Source organism: Panthera onca, chromosome E1 (genome assembly GCF_046562875.1).
Source record: "Panthera onca isolate mPanOnc1 chromosome E1, mPanOnc1 haplotype 2, whole genome shotgun sequence".
NCBI classification, from domain to species: domain Eukaryota; kingdom Metazoa; phylum Chordata; class Mammalia; order Carnivora; family Felidae; genus Panthera; species Panthera onca.
The window spans coordinates 1,091,241-1,108,595 of NC_138352.1; the positions used below are offsets into that span (position 1 = coordinate 1,091,241).

The 17,355-nt window shown below is 45.6% G+C and overlaps 2 protein-coding genes across 5 annotated transcripts in view; both read left to right on the forward strand.

Moving 5' to 3' along the window:
* The first annotated feature begins 852 nt into the window (after nt 1–852).
* Nucleotides 853–9,590, forward strand: TACO1 (translational activator of cytochrome c oxidase I). Of its 2 annotated transcripts, none has more exons than XM_060645747.3 (5): nt 853–1,449; nt 2,921–2,970; nt 4,365–4,492; nt 5,003–5,180; nt 5,509–9,590. In XM_060645747.3, exons 1-5 carry the CDS (start codon nt 966–968, stop codon nt 5,707–5,709), a joined length of 1,041 nt encoding a protein of 346 aa, XP_060501730.3. In that variant the 5' UTR covers nt 853–965; the 3' UTR covers nt 5,710–9,590. The 2 variants fall into 2 exon arrangements, with proteins under 2 accessions (XP_060501730.3, XP_060501729.3); XM_060645746.3 differs by having other exon boundaries at nt 862–1,449; nt 2,921–3,027.
* Nucleotides 9,591–14,344: 4,754 nt separating this feature from the next.
* MAP3K3 (mitogen-activated protein kinase kinase kinase 3) overlaps nt 14,345–17,355 on the forward strand; it is a 62,687-nt gene continuing 59,676 nt past the window's right edge. For 2 of the 3 annotated variants that reach the window (XR_014136026.1, XM_060645729.3), the window contains exon 1: nt 14,345–14,822. Coding sequence is in view for 2 of the 3 variants with exons in the window: in XM_060645729.3 (XP_060501712.1) it covers nt 14,819–14,822 (4 nt within the window). In the remaining variant the exon portion in view is untranslated. The remainder of the gene's footprint in view (nt 14,823–17,355) is intronic. The other variant, XM_060645730.3, reaches the window with a different exon arrangement.

A 17,355-nucleotide genomic window follows, 5' to 3' on the forward strand; every position in this document is an offset into this window, starting at 1 on the left:
TGGCAATTAAAAGGAATGAAATACTGACACATGCTACATGGATGAACCCTAAAAACACTGTATGCTAAGTGAAAGAAGGCAGTCACAGAGGACCACATATTGTATGATTCTGTTCACATGAGATGTTCAGAATAGGCAAACCCATAGAGGCAGAAGTAAATTGGTGGTTTCCTAGGACTGAGGGAATTGGGGGGAAATGGGCAATGACTAATGGGTAAAAGGTTTCTTTCTGGAGTGACTAAAATGTAAAATTGATTGTTATGATGGCAACACAAATCTGTGAATACATATACTAAAAGCCATTATACACTTTAAATTGGTGACTTGTATGACATGTAAATCATGTCAATAAAGCTGTTTAAAACAAAACAAAACAAAAAACCCGAAGAACTGTGCCAGACACAAGGTACCAACCTGCTCTCAAAGAATTTAATACTGTGGCAGAGCCATAAACATGTTTATATTAAAAAGTTATGTGCTAAGGTACAGACGTGTATGAAGAGTTATGTGAGCACAAAGTAGGGCATCTGAACCCGACTGGAGAATCTGGAGATGTTTCCATTTGGTGAAAAATGATGCCTGAGCTGAATCTTGAAGGAAAACAAAAGTTAGCCAGGTGAAGTCAAGTGGAACAAAGACCAGCAAAGACAGGTTTGTGTTGAACAAAGGAACTGGGAGAAGTACTAGGAGTAATCTGATGTTTCTAATACGGCAAAGTACGAGGAGAGTGCCGAGCCCATCGCAAAGAAGCTTGGATAATAACAATAATAAATTCCTAAGTGAACTATTAGTTACACCTTAAAAAAAAGAAAAGAGAAAAAAAAAAAAAACAAAACAGGTCGCCCCGCTTCGCCCCAGCTCTGCACAGGTACGACAAGCAAGCGAGTACCGCGAGGCGGAACGGATTTTGCGGGCGATGGGGGCACGTTTCCGGAACGGACCGGGGAAAGGAAGTGTGTTACTTTATGGAGGGCACCCACTCCCGGCTTCCGCGGGGATGGTGCAGGGTGCTTCGTGTCACTGCTTCCCCGGCCTGGCCTGGGTCTCCGGTGAAGGGCGGAGGTAGCCGCAGGCGCGGGACCTGCTTGTTTCTCTGGCGGACACCACGGGCTGACCGTGGTCGCTGCTCTTTGGCTGCTCTTGCTGACCTTGGCCCAGGGTCGGAGCCGATGGCGTCTTGGGCCGCTGTCAGCCTAAGCAGAGTTCCTGCCCGGTGCTTGTGGGCGCAAAGCCCCGGTGTCCGGGCGGCTCTTCCGTCCACCCTCGCGGCCTCCCAGCCTGAGCCCACGGGCTGCAACCCCGCTCCGGGCAGGACGCTGCACCTCAGCGCGGCGGTCCCCGCAGGGCACAACAAGTGGTCCAAAGTCCGGCATATCAAGGGTCCCAAGGACGCCGAAAGGAGTCGCATCTTCTCCAAACTCTGTTTGAGCATCCGCCTGGCGGTTAAAGGTAAGAACCTGACGGTCGTCCGCTGCTGTCCTCTCCGCGCCCAAAGCCTCGCTTGCCTCTCAGAGCTAAACCAGAGCCAACCCCGATCCTTGGTCCTTCATATTCTTTTCTTTTCCTAATACTCACCGTTGCCCACTTTATAAACGTTCAAAACACCTCCCTACACTGTAGGTCTCCACTCACCTTTCCAGATGCTGAGCGTATGCCTGCTTGTCACAGAGTTGCTCTTAGGATGATAATGGTGAAAGTAACTTCATTCTAGAGTGTAGCTGGGTACTTCTTAGAAACAGACCCTAAGGGTAAGGTCACTCGTGTGTCTTTTCAGTAGAGACAAATCAAACCCTCTAGTCCCCTCTGGTAGCACATAGGTTGTGTGGCAGGGGCATTGAGTAAAGCTGTTAGTTGCCCAGACTCAGTTTGCTTTGTTAGGGTTTCCTAAGACACATTTTCTTCGAAGGTAAGTTTGCAACCATGGTTTTTTCCAACTGTGTAGCCACTGTAGAAAGGCTTTTTTTGTTTGTTTGTTTTTGTATTTAGTGTCAGATACCTGTAGGAGTGGAGAACAAGTCCTGTAAAAATCATGGACTTCGGAGTCAAGAAGACTTGGTTTCTGTCACTTACTAACTGTATGACTTTGAGCAAATGGCTTAACCTTGATGAGTTTCAGTTTTCTTTCTTTCTTTTTTTAAATGTTTATTTTTGAGGGAGAGAGAGAGAGAGAGAGAGCAAGCAGAGGAGGGACAGAGAGAGGGAGACACGGAATCTGAAGCAGGCTCCAGGCTCTGAGCTGTCAGCACAGAGCCTGACGTAGGGCTCGAACTCATAAATGATGAGATCATGACCTGAGCTGGAGTCGGACACTTAACCAACTGAGCCACCCAGGTTCCCCGAGTTTCAGTTTTCTAATCTAAAACAGGCATAGTGCCTACCTTGAGGTCATTTCTGGTGCATAATAGGCACTCAGTAAATATAAGTTTACCCCTAGAACTCATGCCTGATATTTCTCTTTGCTTCCTTTTCTTCTAAAATCTTGATACTGAGTTAGATAACAGTATTGAATGTTTGTTATATGCACTGGTAATACAAGATAATGAGATATAGTCCCTACTCTTAGAGACAGCGTGATTACATGCTGTCATGTGAATGTTTCAATAATTACAAAATAGTGGTGTCAGAGCAAGAGGTATTAATAAGTCCAGGAAATGTTGGTACCATTTTCATTTCTTACCCGATTCAAAGTGGTGTTCACTGAAACCTAGCAGGAAGATATCCGCCCTTAAAGAGTGAATTAGAACCTTCTTTTCCAAAATACCTTTCTGTATTCAAATGCTGAATTAATGTTCTAAATGAACTGAGAGCTAAGTGGCGACCTGCTGCTCTTCTGGCTGGAGGTGGGTAAAGTGGCAAAAATCCCTTCTTTCCCCCTGGCTGTAATGCAGTGTTTTCACTCACTCTTTTCTCTCTATCTCAGAAGGAGGCCCCAACCCTGAACTCAACAGCAGTCTGGCCAACATCTTAGAGGTGTGTCGCAGCAAGCACATGCCCAAGTCAACGATTGATGCATCACTGAAAATGGGGGTGTGTCCTCACTTTGACATTTTCTTATTGATCACAGCCCCTCCAGGGCCCATGTCTGGAAGGCCACTAAACACTCAAATTATCAGAGAGAAGAGTAGCATTGTGGTCGATACCCTCAATACAGAGCCTTCTGGTGCCTCTGTGTCCTTGGACATTGGTTGTGGGAGCATAATCAGGAACAGGATGAATAGACAATGTACAGAAGCATATGGCCTAGGGACCTAGGACTGCTTAGCCAAGTATGTGAGGAGATGAGAGAGAAAGAAGGGACACAGTGTGGGGAATATTAGATTGAGAAAAGGTTTGTTTTTCAGATATTTATGCCCTAAAGGAGAAGAGCCAGTAGAAAGAGAGACAGGGGCAATAGTGATGGTGGGAGGGGCAAGGATGTAGAGCCCAGTTATGTGAATTGTCTTTGAGCCCAGGTGAGAGGACACCTCTTCCTCTGGGACAAGTAGGAAGGATTTGAGGAATGATAATCATCTTAATAGCCAATAATTATTGAGTGCTTACTCTTGGCCAAACACTTTGATAGGAACTTTGTATGCGTTATCTCACTGAATCCGCAAAACAACCTTAAGTGGAAACCGGGAAACAGAAAGATTAGGTGACCAAGTCACACAGAAAATGACAGACTTGAAACCAGACAGACTCTAGAGCCTGTTCTTTAACCATTTATAAACACTGCCCTCATGTGGGCTGTGGAAGGAAGAAATTGTCATTTGGGAGTTCCTGGAAAGGCAGCAGGGCAGGGTGCTTGGAGAGAGTCGTGAAAGTTGAATGTGCAGGCAAAGGATAAATGGAGGTGGCATGGAAGGTCCAGATGAGATTGATTGGTCATTAGACTTCTGATGAATTGTTTGAATTTTGTGGCCCTGCTATTTTCAGTGGTTCTTATGATAGGGCCCAGGTGTGCTATTTCCTGAAGCAGTACTCAGCACCCCAGGGGAGACTTCACTGATGGGTTTCATGCGGGGTGGGCCTCATGCGGGGTGGGCATAGGAGGAGGAGTCTTGGTGGGAGTTGGCGCGGGGTGGGGTGGGGGGGTTAGATGTGAGATTCAGCTGGGACAGGGAGGAAATGAAACTGGGAGATGGCTGACTGATTGTTCAGGGACCAGAGAAACAGACTCCCTTCCCAGTAAGGGGTTATACTTTCAGTTACCTCAAAAGTTGGTCCCAAGGGCCACCTCTCAGAGGTGGGGGACAACAATAAAGACTTGAGAGTCTGAGCTCTACTCCAGAGAGCCCCTCCCATGGAGTTGTTATCTGTGTTCTGGGCTGGGATGCAGGAGGGAACTGGGAAACAGGAAAATGTGCTCATGTTGTTTATTGCAGAAAACCAAGGATGTTTATTTGCTGTATGAGGGCCGAGGCCCTGGTGGCTCTTCCCTGCTCATTGAGGCATTATCCAACAGTGGCTCCAAGTGCCATTCAGACATCAGACATATCCTGAACAAGAACGGGTAGGTATATGTCTAGGGAAAGTGGAAGGCTATGAAGCCTTAAAGTTCCAATTCTTTGCAAGGAAAATACTGTTGTTCTTGGCGGTGTTTCAAGTTTTAAGCACACTTCATCCTTAGCAGAATCCAGGTGGGATCATTTCTTCTCCCTTGTTTCGTTCTGTACTAGGCAGGATCCAGAAGACTTGTTCATTAGATGTAGAAGGGGCTCTTTGACCTATTTTTCCTTATGTGTAGCCATATAATGTCCAGGTCTTAAAATGTACCACCGAGACTGGAATCTTAAAAGATGAGCAAAGTTTTTGCATCCACTAAACTCCAATCAGGGCAGAAAGTAGGGGATGGAGATATGTTTGGATTATTTCCTTGCCAGGTCGTAGCTACATCTTCTCCTTCAGAAGTATGTATGTCTATACTCCGAAGGCTGGGTGGGAAATAAGAGTATTAGAATGCAGTGCTATGTGGAGGCTGAGTCTAAAGGCATTCGGTCTGGCGCATTTCCTTTCCTTTTAGGGGAATGATGGCTGATGGAGCTCGCCACTCCTTTGACAAAAAGGGGGTGATCGTGGTTGGAGTGGAGGACCGAGAGAAGAAAGCTGTGAACCTAGAGCGTGCCCTGGAGATGGCAATTGAAGCAGGAGCTGAAGATGTCAAGGAAACTGAAGACGAAGAGGAAAAGAACATTTTTAAAGTGAGTATGAAGACTTAGTGTTTGGTGGACTTCTGAGAGGGTCCTAATAGATGCGTTAAGGCATGCCTCTCTCGGTTTCTTCTTTTGTGCCCTGGGGTACAGGTGACATAAAGAGTTCACACATTGCACAAACACGTATTAAGTGAATACTGGAAAGGGCTTACTGAGGACTTTGAGAAGGATTCAGAACTCTGAAAACTATATCTCTGCTCGTAAAGAACTTAAATCTGGTGATTCATAATAGTAATTGCATTCAGGTTTTGCAGAGTTCTGACTGGCCTTACCCTGTTACCTCCTGACTCCTCACCTGACTTTCCTTTGTCCCTAGTTTATTTGTGATGCCTCTTCACTGCATCAAGTGAGGAAGAAGCTGGACTCGCTGGGCTTGTGTTCTGTGTCCTGTTCGCTAGAATTCATCCCCAACACAAAGGTGCGGCTCGCTGACCCCGACCTGGAGCAGGCTGCCCTTCTCATCCAGGCTCTTGGCAACCACGAGGATGTGATCCAGGTCTATGACAACATTGAGTAACAAGGCTGTATGTGCCCATGAGGTCCTTCCTAGGCAACTGGCAGCCCTTTCTGGAGCACAGGCTTTTGCAGCGTACTCTGAGACTGAAGCAGATTGGAGACCTAGCAGCTTAGGAGACACAAAACCAAGACCTGCAGCCCTTTGAGGCCAAGGGAATCACTACATCTCTGTGGGGCCTCTTTGTCAGTTCTGCTGATGTCTCATAGCCCTCCTGGATGCAGGGTGGAAACAGCCAGCTAATCAGACTCTGATCTCAGGGAAGGATAGGTGCCCTGAGGACCCATGTACTATAAACTACTTTCTTTTTTTTTTAAGAGAGAGAGGGAGAATGCCTGAGCAAGGTAGAGGGGCAGAGGGAGAGAGAATCTCAAGCAGGCTCCACGCTCAGCATGGAGCCTGACACAGGGCTCAGTCCCACAAATGACCTGAGCCGAAATCAAGAGCCAGATAATCAACTGAGCCACCCAGGCACCTCGGAAACTACTCTTAAATAAGGTGATTGAAAAAATAAAAAAAATAAGGTGACTGATGTGGGTTGCTGCACTGCTATTGTGTGGGTCTTCTGTTTTCCTGGGTTTTCGTCCAGCTGTTGGAACCCTCTTGACTTCCTTTGACATCTATGGGTTTAGTTCCACTACTCCAGAACTTTTTTTTTTTTAATTGACCAAAGAAATGTAGCTCTCTTTGGGTACTACTCTGTGCTCTAATGCTGGTTTAATGGCCTAAACCTGTCACTGATCCTGCAAATAGTATTTGTCAAACACCTGTGTACCAAGACCTGTACTTACCAGGAGTACAGGCTATTTATTTGGTGCCCTGAGTTAGATCCTGCCCTAAGGCATAAGACCTCAGAGGTCAGACACAGGACTTCTGTCTGCTGGAGCTATCCTAGGGCAGTGTGAGCTGCTGTGCCTGCATCCTTGTTCTCTTCAGGTGGCCTCTGTGCCCTGCTTCTGCCAGAGAGCTTAAGGTTCTAACCCAGTAGGAAACCCAAGTGCCAATAATAAGGGACTCCCAGGCCCTGCTTTGCCCAGCCTTCCATGTGTTCTGAGATTGGTCAGAGTGGACCTGTGAGCAGATTGGACCGCTCTCAGGAAAGGCTATGCCATGCTGGTTTTGAAACTTGCTTGATCCCCAGAACACCCACCCTGGCTCCTTTTCATCCCTGCTGCTAAATGATGGGGCACTGGGAACTGGAGAGGAAATGAGAATAGAAGGAAGGGTGAAGGACTGAGTCAGAGCCTGACAGCTGGGGAATAGGACCCTTTGTACATTATGCTCTTCAGAGTCACTTTTGGGTTAGAGAGACCAAGAGTGCCAATCACCTGTGCTGGAGCCCATCAAGCATGTCAGGCCTGGAGTAGCTTTTTGATCCCTATTATTCACCTACTCAAGTTTTTTAAGCCAGTTCTGAACTCAGTAATTTTTCTGAAGCAGCCTCAGGTAAATGAGGAAAAGAAGAAAAACCAATTTGGCTATAAATAATAACTTCCTCCTTCTAGGAAAGGATTCCTAATTCCATCATGACTTCAGCAGTTGGAGAGCAAGGGCAAGGGGGAGGAAAACCAATGAATAAACCATGAAAATGCCAAAGCATATGCTCTTATACCTCATTTCATAATCATGATACTACCTGGAATTTTGTTTGTATAGGAGATAACTCATCCAAATATCTGCTGAACACATCATTAAAATAGTGTAACTTAAAGTTGAAGTGCTGCTTTGTAATTTATAAGATGATTCTTTCATATGTTATTTATTTGATTTTCACAGCAAACCTATAAAATAATGAGGCCAAGTATTTTATGCACAAATGGTCTCATACGAAGCAGGTGAGAATAGGTCTAATACTACATTTTCTATTGATAGACCTTGGTTTGTAAAATAGCTCTGTTTTGTAAACTTTGAATATAATTATAATTTGGAGGAATGTGATAATTTCTGATATGAGACATCTGCACCAGGAAAGCCATCTCTGGAAGGGAACTTGGCTACTCATGTGAACATTCCTCTAATCTAATAGGTAGGATTTGTTAATAATTTTTGTGTAACCAATTTCTTCCAGCAAGGCATACTAGATGGCTCTGCACTGACCCCTGGTGGTGCCCCACAGTCTTTCCTGAGGTTAATATGGAAGAGGCAGAAATGAAACCTTATTTGGACCTGTTCTGCTTCTAAGTCTGCTAGAGCCCTTTAGCTACATAGGTTAAGTAGTTAAATAACTATTTAACTGAATAGTTAATTAGAGAGGGTAGGAGTTATTCTTCTAAAACTTATTTTTCAAAGAATATTTTAGGTCAGAAAATGTTTACAATATAATGTCAAGTGGAAAACAAAGATGTGAAAAACTGTATAGTATGGTCCAAATTTTAAAATCTAGTCATATCTATGTATGAACTTAAAAAAAAAAACAGAAGGAAGTGTATCAAAATCTCAAAACTGGTTATCTCTGAATGGTGATGTTATCACTGAGTTTTATTTTCTATAATCATATATTTTACCAGGGGAAACATTTTTTCAAAAGAAAACTCGTCACATTATTGTCCAACTAGGGAGACCACATGTGAGAGGCCAGGAGTCAGGCATACCTTAAAGTCAGAAGAATGAGGTCTGGTCCTGGCTTGCCTTTACCTTGTCTTTGGTCATTGTCTTAGCAACACAAAATCATTCAATACCTCGCAGCTGGCTTGGGCTCACTTTCAAGTGACCTTTTAGTGGGATGGGAGTATTGGTGGCCAGTTCTGTCCATAGCCTTGACTCTTAAAAGAAGTGTTCATGTGCTTTGTAGCTGCCTTCACTCTGCCAGAGGCCCCAGCTGAATCAAATAGGAACCATGAAGGCTTTGCCTCCAGCTGACAATAGAAAAACCATGAGTTACTGAGTTATTTTTTTGTCTTTTTTTTATTCTCTGAAACTTATAGTACAACAGTCAGTATAACTTCACACTGGAAGAAATCGCAACTTGTAGACTTTTACAAGTCCCCTGGACTCCTCTGGAGACATTCTGAGGAGGAAATAAATGTGCCAGTAGGTCTAACAAAAGAGAATGTTATGATAGATGCTATATTAGTCTTGACTGAAATCGCTTTCTCTCCTGATGCTACCCCCGGACACTGAACAGGATAGTAGTTTTTACTTTTTCCTCTTTTTATCTTTCTTTTGACTATGCCAAAAAGGTAACATTGGGTTTTTTTTTTAATAAGTGAACCTCAAATGGGGGACTTCCCTACCCCCTTACTTGTAAGATACCACCAACATTAACAATCTACTCTTTATTATTCTACTCATTGGAACTGATCTGCTGGGGAATAAATTTTAACTCTTCCAGTTGCCAGCAACCTTGGACAAGAACTTCACCTCTTTGTACCTGTTTCTTCATGTATAAAATGTGGATAATAGTATCTATCTCTTAGGGCTATTTTGAGAATTAAGTAAGTTAATATATGTTAAGCACTTAAGACAGTGCCTGGCAATAGTAAGTGCTCAATAAATGTTGGCCTCCTCCCCCCCCCCCCCCCCACTAAATATGAATGAACATTTTTTTAAAACTGAAATGTGATTGCCCTCTACATTTCAGCCTTATAAACTATTTTTGTTTTTGTTTTTGTTTTTCACTTCACAATATATCCTGGATGTTGCAATCAACATTACTTACTTTTGCTCATTTGCAAAGGGTTCCTTTGGATAAATTTATAGAAATGGAATTTCAAAATGGAAAAGCAGTTTTTCTCTATAAGTTAATGTCAATAATAAAATATCATGGTTGTAAAAATCTTCTATGAGGTATACATCAATCCTTAACAATGCAGATAAAGTGTTTGAACTGGTAACCTGAATATATTCTACTTTACCTCTGAATTAAAAGAATTTTCAGAAAATCAGGTGGTAGTTTTGTTTTCTTTTTTTTTTTTATACCAAATTCATTGAACTATCCCAAAGAGCATTCATTTGTGTTTATTGTTCCCTATCTTGTGTTCAAGTGTCCCTCTGCTCTTGAAAGAAAAAAAAGGAAAGTAGTAATGCAGCTTGTATATGACAGGGCTGCCTGAGGCCCTGAGCTCTAGGGGCAGGTCGTGATCCTTGAAGTCAGGTATGGTTCAGGTATTTAATCAGGGGCATCTACTCAGTGTAAAACCAGGGTAACAGACTTGAGAAGATATGACACAGATGGGAGGCTTCACATGGGGAAAATGAGTGAGGAGAGAATATAGAAAGAAAAGATACATAACATACTTGTGGAGGCTACAACTACTGACCTCCCCATTTGAGGTTCACTTACTCATTCAAAAAAATGTTTGTTTGTTTTTTTTAATGAACTATGAAAGATGCTAGGCATACCAATTTGAATGACAGCTTCTGTCTCTGTGCCTACTTCCTTTAAAGCCAATTACAACAGAGTGGGACAGGTGCTTTGATGAAGAAAGTACTAGGTGCTCTGGTACCCAGAATTGTATTTGTCTGGAAGGGCTTTCTGGAGGGAGTGATGTTCAGGCTTAGTTCTTTCCTGGAAGAATGAGGATGGAGGCAAAAGTGGAGGAGAAGAGTGTTCAAAACAAAATAGCACATGCAGAGGAAAAGAGGCAAAACAAACTGCCAGTGGTCAGTGTGGCCAGAACATATGATGAGGTTGGCAGAGGTAGGAAATGGGAAAACTTGTGGCTGGAGAGGCATAGCCTGGGTCCTGAAGGGCCTTCTTAACTACATTCATATATTCGACTTATCCTAAGGGCAATAGGAAAAAACTTAAAATTTTTAAGCAGAGCGTGACAAGATCAGGTGTCCATTTTAAAAAGATCACCCTTTGACATAAGTAGATACTGTTACATTAGGTTTCAATTGGGATGGTGGAGCTGAGGATGGGCGAGGAGTGGACAGATTGGTAACATGGTCAAGATTAGCTGAAGGGGGGAAGGAAATGGTGAGGAAGAGTTCTCCAAGGTAGAGAACTCAACTTGGAGTTGAGAACCTAACTTGGGAAACTGAAAATGGTAGAAGAAATACAGAACTATGGAGGAAAATAATGAACTCAGTTTGAACCTGTAGAATTTGAGGTGCCTTTGAGAGGCTAATGGATGTTTGGGAGCTCAGAAGAAAGTCTGATATGGTAACTTCAGCGTGGGAATGTTTGAGATGGCTGGTTAAGGTACAGACAATGGAAAATAAGCCCTCAAAGAAAGCTCTTGCTAGAAAGAAAGACAATCAGAAGGCTCTTTTTTTCAGCCAAGTACTTATGTGGTTGTACTATAGTTCTCTACCATGTGCAAGGCAGTATTCTAAGTGCTGGTGATGGGGCAGTGAACAGGACAAAATCTGTGCTCCTACATAGCTTATGTTCATTGTAATTAAAGGAAAGACAAGTAAATGTAATTTTTAAAAAGGTGTTTATTTATTTTGAGAGAGAGTGTGCTTGCACACGCAAGTTGGGGAGGGGCAGAGAGAGGGAGAGAGAGAGAGCTCTGTTGGCACAGAGCTTGACACGGGGCTCGATCCCATGAACTGTGAGATTGCAACCTGAGCTGAAACTGAGAGCCCAACGCTTAACTCTCTGAGCCACCCAGGCACCCTGTAAATACATACTTTTAGACACAGACACTGAAGAAAAATAAGGCAAAATATGGGGATAAAGAATGATGGAGAGGAGAGAGGCTCTTTTTGAATGGGGTGGTTAGAAACTCAGAAGAGTTGACAGTTTGAGTGAAGACCTGAATAAAATGTAGGAATTAGCCATGGGAACACCTTGTGGGGGAGGGGGGATGGCGGAGAGCATTCCAGGTAGAAATGGCAAGTGCAAAGTTCCTGAACTTGACAGGTTCAAAATAGGGTAAGAAGGCCAGTGTGGCTAGGAGAGAGGTCATGGGAGAGAAGTAGAGATGAGGCAAGAGAGAATGGCAGGGCCAGCTCCTACTAAGCCTGAAAGGCCATGGCAAAGAGTTTGGGTTTTATTATAAGTGTGATGGAAAGCCATTGGAGGGTTAACAGCAGGGCAATGACATGATCTGAATTACATTTTACAAGGATTGCTCTGGCTGCTGTGTGGAGAATCATTTTTTGGGTGGCCACAGAGGAAACAGGTGATGGGTTAGGAGGCTAAGGCAGTCATCCAAGGGTTAGGAGGCTAAGGCAGTCATCCAACAGAGGGTGGCGGCTTGGACCAAGGCTGTAGTGGTGAGAAGTGGATTGGATTCAGATACATTTTGAAACAATAGGTGAGAAACTTGCTGAAGGATTAGATGTAGGGGTAGGGAAAGAGTAAAACCAAGGAAGACTCCTCCTAGGTTTGTATTTTCACAATTGGGAAAACAGAGGAGAGGGGGTGTTTGGTGGGGAGGGGGAAAGGATAAAGAGTTTGGTGTGAAACTTGTGAAATTGGAGATGTGTTTTAGACTTTCCAAGAGAAGCTGCTGAATAAACCTTCCAACACAGGCAATAGAGTACTAACCAGATTTCCACTCACATGGTTGTCTTTTTTTTTTTTTTAATCTCATAGGTCAGTACAATTAAGGGTCAGATATGAGCCTCAGACCGGTATATTGGGACCTCTAGCACTGGCTTATTACACACATTCTCAACAGGGTGATACTCCAGTGAGGTAAAAAATGATTCGTAAGGGATGAGAAAAACCTTAGATAATACAATGGTATGTGGCCTTCAAAGCTCAACCCTACTTGACAAAATCTTATTCCTTAGTATTTAATTTCTCCCATTAGAATTTACATTTAATTAGGGTTGCCTGGGTGGTTCAGTCAGTTGGGTGTTCGACTTTGGCTCAGGTCATGATCTCATGGTTTGGGAGTTGGAGCCCTGTGTCAGGCTCTGTGCTGACAGCTCGGAACCTGGAGCCTGCTTTGGATTCTGTGTCTCCTTCTCTCTCTGCCCCTCCCCTGCTCACACTCCTGTCTCTGTCTCAAAAATAAATAAACGTTAAAAAAAAATTACATTTAATTAATTCAAAATTTTCTCCTTGCGAGGTGATCATGAAAAAGCAGTTGAGAAACACTGACCTGGCTCAGTAGAAGAACATGACCTTTGGGTGGCAGACAGACTGGGTATGAATTCTGGCTCTCCTACCCAGACATGGTACTTAAACTTCTCTGAGCTTCACTTTCATCATTTAAATGCCAATAGTATTGTTTACCTCAGAGTTATTGGAAAGATAAAATGAGACGATGTGCCTGGCATATAATAGATGACATAATTATAAATTTTCTTTCCCCTTTGCTCTTTCTCCCCTCCCTAGGAAAGAGATTATTATAGTTAAGGAAGTACAATAAACTGAATAGGGATCTAATCAAGAAGAATGACAGACTTAAAAACTCGTTGGAGAAAAAGAAACAGCTTGGACAAGGGGCCTGATTAAATATTGTGGGGAGGAGGGAGTGTAAAGAGAGGAGTCTAAGGTAGTTCTTGAACGATTTGACACCCAAAGCAAAGCCACCACTAAAGGTTCTTAGCTGACGGTTGAAAATGGCATCAGGGGAAGATTATTCTGGCGTCTGATTTATATTCCACTGGAACAGGGACTAGAGGAAGGGAGCGCATATTAATTGTGATGGACTTGGCATCTAAAGATGTGGGTGTAGAAAATGTTGAACAATGGGGGTTGGGGAAATTACTTACGGTCATTCTCTATTTTGAAATATCATGCAGCCAGTACAATTGTTTTGGAACAATATTTCAGTGGCACGGGAAAACACTTTTAATAAAATGTAAGCATACTACAAAACAGTATGAAGCCATTTTTGTCAAACGTTGTATATCTTGGTAGGAAAGAGATAAAACTATCTCTGGGGTGCAATTTTTTCTTTCAATTTTAATTCAAAGAGCTTGTATTGCTTTCATAACCAAAGAAAAAACTCTTATCCGAAAGAACCTCTCTGACTTTGCCACTTACTGCTTTCTACCCTGGCCAGCAGCGCAACTCCCAGGCTCCCGAGGACCCACATTCCAGTACTATCCCAGCCCCTCGGAGGGTGTGGCCCCGGAGGTAGGAGACCCGGGAAAAGGCGGGCACCGGTGAGGCCGCCCCCGCCTCCGGGCAAGTGCAACGTCTGGACCAGAGGAGTCGTCCGGGGGTCGGGCAGCAAAGGTGGCCACACGCCGGGAAGCGCTCAGAGCCAGAACTCTCCCCGGTTATTAAGCGCCCGGTGTGGGCACTGGGAGGGGCAGGACGCTGGTCTCAGGGCCCGCCTGGACTGCCGAGAGCTGAGAGGGCGGGAGGCCGGGGGCCCCTCCAGCCGTTTTCCCAAACTCCAGCCCCAAAGTAGCCGGAGGGGAACACCGCCAGCCCGCGCGCCAGCCGAGCCTTCAGTGACTGACGGGAGGTGGGAATGTGGGCGGAGCCTCACGCGCGAGCTGTGATTGGAGCAACAAACACCTCCCGGGGAGAGAGGGAGGCTGAGACGGCAAGGATGCGCAGAGGCGGGTGCTCAGAGCCCTCTACGTGATTGGCTAGAAGAGAGGGAACCGGGTGCTGTTTCGATGATTGGCAGGCGGTAGACAGCCTTCGGAAACGGCCTTGGCTTCGCCCATTGGCATACTGAGAGAGTGGGCGGGATTGGTTCATGGTGTGGTGCTGATGATTAGCTGGCGGCTGAGAGTTAGGGTGTTGGGGAGAGAGTGGGGTTGGGGGGCTACTGGGGCAGCGACTTCTTCCCTCTTATTGGCTAGCGAAGTGAGCGGGGGTGGTACGAAGGTCCAGCGACTGCCTGGGATTGGCGGGCGCTGCAGTGAGTGACAGACAAGGGGGCGAGCTGCGCGACCAGCGGTTTGTTTTTCGGAGCGTTCCTGAGGTGGAGAACGGTGGCCGGACGGAGCGACTGCGGGACTGAGAGACGGGCGGGCGGGCGGGCCGAGCGGCGCCGCCGAGGCCGGGCTGGGCCGAGCCGAGGAGCGCCGGGGATGTAGCGGGCCACCCTGCCCATGCCACAGCGCCCGGCCGCGGGCGGAGCCGGAGCCGGAGCCTGGGGAGGCGGCGGGGGCCCCGAGCGCAGCCCGCGCCCCCCGCGCGGAGCCAGGCCCGCTGCCGTCCCCGCCGCCCGGGCCCCCGGCATGCAGCTCCGGCTGCGGAGGTGACACTCGGGTCCGAGCCGCCGCCGCCGCCATCGCCACCATGGGTGAGTGTCGCCACCGCCCCGGCCTCTGCCCGCGCTGCTTCGCGTCGCCCCGCCCCGGGCTGAGGGGAGGAGGACCCTGGGCCGCCGCCTGACAGGCATGGACAGCCCGCCCGGCCCGGGCTGCGGACCGCCGGCGTCCGCCCGCCCCGCTCGCGGCTCGGCGGCCCGGGCGGGGGTTCGGTTTTTCTTGGCCCGCCGGGGCGGTCCGGGCCGGCGGAGCCCACTGGGCAGCCTCCTTCCGGGCCGCGCGGCAGGCGCATCCCGAGGAGGAGGCGGCGGAATCGAGGGCCCGTGCTCAGCGGGGCAGCCCGCTCCGGCCCGAGCGAGCCGGACCGCGAGCCCGAGGGCGGGGGAGCGGGAGCTCAGTGTGGGGCCCGGGCTGGAGGCTGGTGCAGGCCCAGCTGCTGTTGTGTCTTTTCCTTGATTTGCTTTTTTTTCCTGCCTGTGTCATTTCCTTCCCTTTGCTCACACAGGCCGGCCAGCGAGAGTTCCCGGGGCTTGCTCTCCAGCCCTGTGCGCGCCCCAGCTCAGGGGGGAGGGCGTGCGGGGAGATAGGCTGGGAGGTGATTAAAACGACAATCTCTGTTATCAGCAGCGCGGTTGAGAAATGCGAGACGCACGCAGATTGCTGGAGGTTAGGAATTGGTCGGGGACTGCCAGTTAGTCCTACTTTTTGAAAAACACGGTTGCAGTGTTTTACATTTATTATGTTTAGTTAGCGGCATCCCTGAAATTATGTAACTTTTTAAAGGAGCATTCGCTATGTAAAAGAATCTGTTCAGTCATTTTTTTTTTTTATGAATACTTGCGATTTCTTTTGTGAAGATGTAATCTAAGAATCGCTTTTAATGTCTTCCACACGCGGCATTTGACATTTTCATGTCCTTTTTGGTAATTTAGCAAATGATTATTGGACTAGGTTATGAAGCAAGTAACATTTTCGCTGTTCTTTGCTGCTTTTGTTGGATCAGTTACTGTGATACTGTTGTCCACAATCACAAGTTTTGCAAAGTGTTTGGTATTGTCCTAAAAAATCAAGGAGTAAATTTCAGTGAAAGGATCCTTTGCAAAGGCATTCATTGCATCTGTGAAGTGCCCACGTGAAGAGGGAATGTTAATATTTGCTTTGCCTTATAGCAAGGTCAGGTCATTTTTGTAGAAGGTTAAGTGTATGCTGTGTCACATTGGGCAGATATTGTTTTGCTGCCTGTCTCTACACTATGGCTTTGAATGAATTGCCTTGTTCTGTTCCATGCTGCCCTTGTACAGAAATGGATGGGTTTGGTTTGTTCATTTGCTGGGTTTACTGCTTCCTTCCCATGCTTTGCTTCGAAAGTGCTTGCTCTTCTGGGGTAAGTCTCCTATGACAGTAAGCAGAAAAGGAACCCAGTAAGGCCTGTGATTTAAATCTAGAATTCAGCAAATACTTATCAGACATTTATTACTGTAAATGGGGCACATAACTCTTCTTGTCCTCCCCTTCAACATTTATCTTGTGTTTTGGAATTTGATGATCGAACTCAATCCTTGAATTGGTTTGTGATAGTCTTTCCTCTTTGTCTTGTGAGGGCAGTCTTAAGTCCCAAAAGGGAGTGTGTATTACTTGAGGGTGGGCTGACTCCCATTCCCCACTTTCTGGACTGCTAAATCAGTAAGAGTGCACAGATGTGTTGATTACATTTTAGTATCTAACATGAAAATAGATGTCACCCTGTTTTCACATTTCAAGACGTTTAAAAAATATACTTTAAGTGTATGAGTATATAGAGGGACAGTGATGGGGAGGAAAGGAACTGTATAGGTAGGGGCCAGAACCCCAGAGAAAAAAAAGGGCCCTATCATTTGTCTGCATGTCAGTTTTATGTAAAGAAACTGAGGCATTGAGAGGGGAAGTAACTTGCATGGTGGCTGCAGTATATTAGGCAAGTTGGTTTAAGAACCACTGCCTACCTTTCTTCAGCAGTTTCCTCTCATACTATTCTCTGTTTTTTGTGGATGACCTTGATATGCAATTAGAGCTAGTACTGAATCTTCCAGAACCTACCTAGAACTTTAATTTACTTTATATGAGGTTCAGCAAGGATATATGTACACGCACGCGCACACACACACACTCACAGAGTCTGTTTCTTAAATACTGGTTTCCACTTTGGTGATGTATGTGATGAAAATTCAAATTCCCAGGTTAGTTTCCTTTAGTTGCTGTAGTTCTAAATAAATTGCGATCAACAAGAGGTTGATAAGAGAGACATACAGAATTATTAGTATATTCATTATACTTGTTAAAACTTCAGCCCAGTGAGGAAAGGATCAAAACTAATTTGACTCCCTGCCCTGTAGGTTCTTTGGTTAGCAGTCATGTTTCCCTGAGCTGTTCAAAGCCCCACACTCAAGCTTGTTTGGCAACTTGGGTTGGTAATAAAAACAGGTTAAATTTTATATTGGCTGTTAGCCTCAGTAAATTTCTAGTGGGAACTACACTTATCCCTGTAAATAATAGGAAATATGGAAATAATTAACCTTTTTAAAATTT

Coding starts and splice junctions, on each gene's coding strand:
- TACO1 (XM_060645746.3), top strand. CDS start 966: ATGGAGGGCACCCACTCCCGGCTTCCGCGGGGATGGTGCAGGGTGCTT. Junction 1,450..2,920: donor CATCCGCCTGGCGGTTAAAG/GTAAGAACCTGA, acceptor TCTCTATCTCAG/AAGGAGGCCCCAACCCTGAA. Junction 4,493..5,002: donor CATATCCTGAACAAGAACGG/GTAGGTATATGT, acceptor CTTTCCTTTTAG/GGGAATGATGGCTGATGGAG.